The 7,350-nt window shown below is 55.3% G+C and overlaps 1 protein-coding gene across 3 annotated transcripts in view; it reads left to right on the top strand.

Moving 5' to 3' along the window:
- PPP1R7 (protein phosphatase 1 regulatory subunit 7) overlaps positions 1-7,350 on the top strand; it is a 30,234-nt gene that overhangs the window by 6,756 nt on the left and 16,128 nt on the right. For all 3 annotated transcript variants that reach the window (XM_049614527.1, XM_049614526.1, XM_049614528.1), the window contains exons 3-8: positions 735-790; positions 1,420-1,485; positions 2,025-2,155; positions 2,514-2,676; positions 4,495-4,611; positions 5,451-5,555. In XM_049614527.1, the coding sequence (XP_049470484.1) occupies positions 735-790; positions 1,420-1,485; positions 2,025-2,155; positions 2,514-2,676; positions 4,495-4,611; positions 5,451-5,555 (638 nt within the window). The remainder of the gene's footprint in view (positions 1-734; positions 791-1,419; positions 1,486-2,024; positions 2,156-2,513; positions 2,677-4,494; positions 4,612-5,450; positions 5,556-7,350) is intronic.

Here is a 7,350-nt window from a genome sequence, read left to right as displayed (position 1 = left end):
GGGGGGAATCGTAAGACAATTGATGAAATCAAAGAACGACTGTTACTTTTTTAAAGCATCGAATCCTTTCAGACACGCATGCTTCTGCAGTTCAGAGGAAATGAAGAGGGCTTCTTGGGGCTCTCCTCGGGCACCAGGGTGGGCTGGCCTTCTGCTGGGCCGGGCCCCCAGTGGGGGAAAAGCGTGTTTCCCTTGTTAGGGCTCTCCGGTCCGTCTGTTGAGCTGTGCTCTGTTGTGTTTTCCTCTTGGCAGACAAGCATTTAGAGATACCAGGCCACTTTCCAAAGCAATAAAAGGCACATCCTAGCACATCTGACATGCCCAGCATGATCCATATTCAGATGGTCTGACATGTGGCCACAGACGAGAAAGGAAAGGTCAGGGAAGAGCAGGCTGCTGCCAGCTGTGCAGCTCTGGGCAGCCACCACCCCCACCCCTGTCCCCCCGCCACCGTCCTCCCTGCAAGCAGCTTCAGACTACATTTCCTTCCCTGGCAAGTTCACTGGCACAGATGGAAATTTGGAGACTTTTGCCAGTCACCTAATTCAGGAAAGTCAGAATGCTTGAATGGTGACCATTATCGGAACTGTGTTAAGCCGGCCACACCATCCAGGGCCCCCGCACCACCCATTGGCGTCTCCTCTGCACTGATTCAGCTCTGTGAGCCAGGCAGCCTGAGTCCCAGCTCCACTGACATTCGGGCTCTGAATGGGCTGTTTTCCTTATTTTTTCAGAAGGACAAGAGCTGCCCGTGGATATGGAAACCATTAACCTGGACAGAGATGCAGAGGTAATGCCACCTGCTGGAGCCAGCCTCAGGGGGCATGGTGACGGACCACTCTGGCCGTCAGGGTATCTTCTATGGAGGTGCTGGTTTAGTAAGTGATTACCCTAGGCGAGGTCGTCTGAGTCCCCTTGGTTGGGTCAGATTCTTTCTGTCCTTGTTTTTAATACCCGTGACTGAAACCCATTTCTGTGTGACCAGAGGGCTGGGCAGCAGACGAAACGCCCTTGGCTCCTAAATGCCACCAGTGGGTCAGGTGATGACTTTGTAAGTCGTGGGGGTCCTGGCCATCCCGGCATCTGAAACACACTGAGCGTCAACAGCTCAGTGTGCAGGAGACCGCCAGGGAGGGCAGACTCACTGGCTGCCCTCGGCAGCTCACAGCTCCTGCCCATGGGGCTGCTGCGGGGTGAGAGAGGGGCTTTAGGTGAGACAGGGGCTTTACGTACTGCTCATTGTTTTGTAAAACTGCTGAGGAATGTCTCACAGTGCTCCTGCATGTTGCTGTGGCCGGTCCGCTGCAGGCTCACCAACCCTTCCTTGCCCGCCCCTCCGCCCGCCAGGCCGGCCTCCTTTGGTCCTAGTCCAGGACACGGGTCTTCAGGCAACTGAGCCGGATTTCTTCTTCGTTTCAGGACGTTGATCTGAACCACTACCGCATTGGGAAAATCGAGGGATTTGAGGTGCTGAAGAAAGTAAAGGTATGAGGGGCTCTGTCCTTTGTCTCCTGGGGACACACGCACCCCGGAGCCTGTCCTACCCAAGGGACACAGGCACGTGCATCACTGAGACTCGGTTCTGCAGAAGGGGCTAGCCTCTGTCCAAAACTGACATCAGCACTTGTATCCTAAGCGTGGCCAGGTTTACAGAGGCCGATGGGCTCTTCCTGATGCCTGGCAGTGGTCCAGGGCAGGGCCTGCCTGCCGTTCAGCACACCCCAGCCTGTGTAGTCCTCAACTCATTTCAGTTAAGTTTGTTCAAATTCAGGCCCTCCAGAGGTTGGCCAGTGCAATCCCTGGCCAACGACCCCCTCACCGAGGAGGTGCACTCCATGCGGGACCTGCCTCCAGCCTCCCTTTGGGTATCTGCCCATCCTCTCCAAGGTGGGCACATTTCTAGAAAACAACAGAAGGATGAAAACCGCATTCCCTGTCCCATGGAAGGTTTGTCCTGTAACACAGTTGGCACTTCCTCGTGACCTCCCTGCTGCCTATGTCACCTGTCCTTTTTCATCCCTCAGAGTCTCTGCCTCCGTCAAAATTTAATTAAATGCATTGAAAATCTGGAGGAGTTACAGAGTCTTCGAGAGCTGGACCTTTATGACAACCAAATCAAGAAGATTGAGAATCTGGAGGCGCTAACACAGTTGGAGTGAGTCATGAGTCCAGGGGACAGCTGAGGGGTCTGTCCATTCTCCCCAGAGCTGCCCTGGGCCCCACGCTCAGTCCTGGAGGGCCACCTTTGCCACAGGGTCCCACCCAGCGCCTGTCTCCATAGGTGGCGTTGGCTTGCCCACAGTCCCAGCCTGCAGGTTAAACCTTTGATTGCGGACTCCAGGCCGGTCCATTTAGGGGCCGGCACGATTGCTGCCGTCGGGGCGCCTGGAGAGTACGGGTGGGCCGCTGGGTGGTGCCTGGCCCACCGGGTGGGGCGGTGCCTTTAGGTTGGTTGCATTCAGAGCTCTATTCCACCTGTTCTTATGAAAAAATTAACGCTTTGCTTGTCCCAGGATTCTAGATATTTCTTTTAATCTGCTGAGGAACATTGAAGGAGTCGACAAGCTGACACGACTGAAGAAGCTCTTCCTGGTTAACAACAAAATCAGTAAAATCGAGAACATAAGCAGCTTACACCAGCTGCAGATGCTGGAGCTGGGGTCCAACCGCATCCGGGTAGGTGTGGGGTGCGGCTGGCGGTGGCAGTTTCGAGATGTGTGTTTGGCTGTGGGTTTCATATCATATGGTTTTATTTTCCAGGAGAAAAGTGCCAACTGCAGGTCAGTGTTCACAAGAGCGTGCGCTCACACCACTCGGTCTGGCCCTTTTGTGCGTGTCTCTCACTTGCTCTGCATCCAGGTCACGACCTAACCTTAGCAAAGCGTCCCTGTGACGTTCTGCCCCAGGTGAACTGGTCAGCCCCAAACACTTTGCTTTTGAGTTGCTGAGGCTGTGTTCTTTGGTGGGCCTCTCTGAGGTGACAGTGCCCCAAGCACAGCAGAGTGGTGGCCTGCGGTGACCTGACCTCCACACGGGGGCCGTAGGAGGCACATTGCACCTTCGGGTGCTTGGCCGGCCCATCCTCCCTGGACAGCCGCGTACCAGCGGAACACGCCCCATGGCAGCCTAACATCGTGCCATTTACCGGGCCCTGACCTCTGGGAGCACTGGGCAGAGCAGGCAGGAGACGCTTTGGGAAAACGGTCTGGGGTGCTATAGGAGCAGTCCTTTACCCACCTGACTCATGGGTGCTGGGCACTCCCCGTGGTGGGAGCCACAGATGGGGTCACAGAAGGACTGACATGGTGGGGGGGGGGGGGGACTGCCAGCAGAGAAGGGGAAGGGTCACCAGGACGTGATGAGGGTACCTGCCAGCCAGAAGACCCCTCAGTCCTCACCCCACATCCCAGTGAAGCCATGCTACCGAGCCCGGGGCTTCCCGCTGGCCTTGTTGAGCAACTAAGAGCCAGTGTTTCCAAGCACTTCTTCACCTGCCTCTGTGTTGGGAGTAGCCCTGTGCCTGGCTTTGTGTCTACGGCACACCGTGATCCATCCCACTTGGCCCTGGAGAGCTGGGCAGGATGCAAACCAAGGAGGGCCTCTTGTGACGGTTGTTAGCAGGGACATGGCCCACATATCAGAGCACCATGTTCAAAACTAAAGAGTGGCCCAGACGTCAGCCCCTTCTATCAAGTATATCTCTGTAGAATGTTTGTAGGCAGCACGGTGGCCCAGGAGCCAGGAGCAGCTGGCAGGATCCTCCTGCTCTGTGCAGGCAGGAGCAGCTAAGGATCCATCCCCCTGGATCCTCCCCCCTCATAAGCACCCCCTAAGCCCCCCAAGTCCCGCTGTGAGGTGCAAGGGGGGATGCGGTCTGCACCCACTGCTCATTCAGTGTCTAAGGAAAAAGCTGGCAGTGAACTCAGGAGGAGGGAAACCGGTCCAGGCAGTCAGTGCTTGCTATGCCTGCTCTCCGCAGGGCCCTGGAATTTACAGTGAATAGAGGAGCACAGCATGCTGGCAAGGGGGGAGGGTTGTGGAAACTGAGGTAGGGGACAGAAAGCCATGGAACAGAGGCTCCTGCTCTCAGGAATCCTGGTTGGCATCCCAAGGTCAGAGCTGCTTCTGGGGAGACCTAAGCTCTTGGAATGCATCGTAAGGAACCCTACGTGGGATGACAATAACGTATCGACTCAACTTCAGCACTGAGAGGGACTTGAGAAATGTCCTCGTCTGTGGGTTTCAAACTGTGTCCCCTGACCTTGAGCTCTGGGGGTGGGGGGCACCCAGGAGACAAGGCCTTGGACTAGCCACCTTTTCGCATTCTGTACTTTCAAGTGAGACTTCATGGGAGAATTTCCCGAGTGGATAAGTAAATTGACCCCGTCCCAGGGCTCAAGTCCAGATAGCTGTATCTCCTCGCCCGGCACCTTTCCCTCTCCAGTCTCGCTGGTCAGCCACACAGTGCTAACTGCTTCTCTGTCTTTTTCGTAGGCAATTGAAAATATTGACACGTTAACCAGTTTGGAGAGTTTGTTTTTGGGGAAGAACAAGATCACTAAACTTCAGAACCTGGACGCACTTACCAACCTGACGGTCCTCAGTATGCAGGTACTGACCCACCTTTGCTCCCATCTGGCCAAGCCCCGGCCGGCGCACCGCTGCCGAACAGCCTTCACCTTTGTCTGCCACCGCGTCCGGGATCGACGCTACTTTTACCACCAGTGAGCAACCGAAATGTTAGGTTTCAGAGACTTAGACGTACGTGTGTGTTATATGCACACACAGCTAAAAGTTCCCTCCCTGGGCGGTCTCTAGCCAAGGGGGCTTCTTGAGAAGGCTGCGTGTGCATGCTCTCAAGCCTCCCGGAGTGTCGGGCTCAGTGGTGGGAGCACTCCTTGCACACCCGCACAGAGAGCACAGCCCTGGGAGGGACTGGCAAGCACGCCCAGGTTCAGGTTCAGGCCGCCTCTTCTGCTGGAAGCGAATGAGTGGAACCGGACCCTCGAGGTGAGGTGCAGGAGGGCATTCTGGCTGCGGCAGGTCCGCCAAAACCACCTGTGCCTTTTGTGAAGCAGACATTCTGCAGACTCTTAAAAAAAGAGGGCCTTGTACTTGAATTTGAGTTACAGTATGTCCTGAAAGAAATGATAAGTGATTTATTTTACAGCATTCGGTATATTTGACATTTTTGAATTACTGAATTAACTGGGGTAGGCCTTCCCCGGGCACACCTAAAAGAGTGAATTCCTCGCCTAAAAGCCCCCGGCCTTCACACACGCATTCTAGCCAGCGCAACAGCCTCGAAATGTTGATCTCTTTCTCTATGTGAGTTCCCACCCAGCGCACTTAAAGTGTCAGCTCCTCAAGAGGAGAGCCCTCCTTTCCTAAAAGCCGTTTTTTCCATACCCTCCGTGCTATCCTGATGGTTGTTGCTCTCCCTGTCACAGAGCAACCGGCTGACCAAGATGGAAGGTCTGCAGAGCCTGGTGAACCTTCGAGAGCTGTACCTGAGCCACAATGGCATCGAGGTCATCGAGGGCCTGGAGAACAATGTAAGACATCCACTGGTCCGGGGCGGTATGGGCATGGGGACCGGGCAGCCGCCAGCCTAGGCCTGGTCGGAAGAAGACTCGCTGCCTCGAGGGGCTCGTGGTAGAGACCTTCCCAAGTCTGAAAACAGAGAGCCCCGTCTTCACACTAGCACGTGCATAAAACACACACAGTGCTCCCCCTCCCCTTGGGGGAGCACGGAGCTGTTGCTGCATGCCGTGCGCACCATACGGTCACCAGCGGCACCGCAGCCATTTGGGAAGAATTTTGGAACACAGACCCCGCGCGTTCCTAGGTGCCCCGTGCTGCAGAGGGCTGGCAGGTGCTGGCTGCCGTCTCCCCCTCTCCATTCTGGCCGCCGCACTCCGTGGCAGCAGCCTTTCGGCACTCGGGGGCCACGGGGGCCACGGGGGCCTCCAGGTCTCAGCTGCTCTGAGCTGAGCTCCTGCGTGTTTCCTGCTCCTCCCTGCTTTTCACCAGCCCTCGTGAGGCTAGGGAGGGCCTGTCCGCCTCCCACAGATGGCCCCGTTCTCACTCAGCACAGGACAGCCTTAGATGCGCTGAGCGGGGAGGCGGGCCGGTGCTGGCCCCGGCCCCTTTCAGCTGCCTGCGGGCAAGCCTGCTTTTCCTCACTGCGATACTCAAGACAAATAAAATACTTTTTCTCATTCAGTTTTACTGAGCTTTTTTTTTTTTCTGTTTTATTTTTAGCAAAGGTAACCATATTGGTCACTTTTGTTACCGTAAACACAGCGTTTCAATCTTAGTAAAGGCTCCGTTGGCCTCGGCCCCTGGGCCTGGTCACCGTTAGTAACGTTTTAGAGGGAAAACCACATTCTGAATTTCCTTTTACCAAATTTTAGACAAGGCAGAATGGGCCTCTGGTAAGTTTAGTTGTCTTCCTCCGCCTCGCAGTCAAATTCAGAGTTGACCAACCTGGCGTGTAGACGGGTGTACACTCAGGCAGCGCAGGGCGGTGGCTGGAGGCCCGGTTCCGAGACGCGGGACTGTGTGCGGAGGCCATGGCGTCAGAGCTGGCAGGGTGTGCCGACCCCGTGCGATGACCAGCCTGCGGGGCCCGCGATCGTGGAGAGCTGAGGGTCTCCCCAACTCCCAGGTCTCCCCAGGGTGGGGGAAGTGTGTCTACAACAGGGCCGACAGAGGGGCAGGTCCCTGGGCCAGCAGGAGAGAAGCTAGAGCTTAGAATTTTACCAGCGGGAGTGGGCACCGTGGTCAGGGTTGAACTCCAGATCATTCTTGGGCCTCTGCAACAAAACAGAAAAAAAACAAAAACGGTTGTGGTTTTGAAGGTAATTATGTAATTAGAATATTTATCAAGGTCCAGTATGACAGTCTGCTCGGGCTTCGTTCAGTTGGAGATCAAATACTCGTCTGTATTTTCTCTCTCAGTTTATCTGGAAGTTATTTTTGTTGTGGGAAGTGAAGAATTGAGTGTATGTTTTTCCCAAATGGCAAATCCCCCGTCCCAGCACCACAGACGCCTTGCCCAGCATTCGGGCGCTCCCCGACCTCTGTGTCTGCTCCTGAGCGCTGGGTTTTTGGGCGCTGGCGACCTCGCACCCGCTGCTCTCTGGCGCCGTGACCGTGGCACTGTGTGTGGCCCCATGTGCTGTGCTCGCTCCCACCCTGCCCGGTTCCTCTCTTTATTTTTTTTTTTTTTTATTTATTTTTTTTTTTTAATTTTTTTTTTTCAACGTTTTTTATTTATTTTTGGGACAGAGAGAGACATAGCATGAACGGGCGAGGGGCAGAGAGAGAGGGAGACACAGAATCGGA

This window comes from Panthera uncia, assembly GCF_023721935.1.
Source record: "Panthera uncia isolate 11264 chromosome C1 unlocalized genomic scaffold, Puncia_PCG_1.0 HiC_scaffold_3, whole genome shotgun sequence".
In the NCBI taxonomy this organism is placed as follows: domain Eukaryota; kingdom Metazoa; phylum Chordata; class Mammalia; order Carnivora; family Felidae; genus Panthera; species Panthera uncia.
This window is presented reverse-complemented; position numbering and strand designations above follow the sequence as displayed.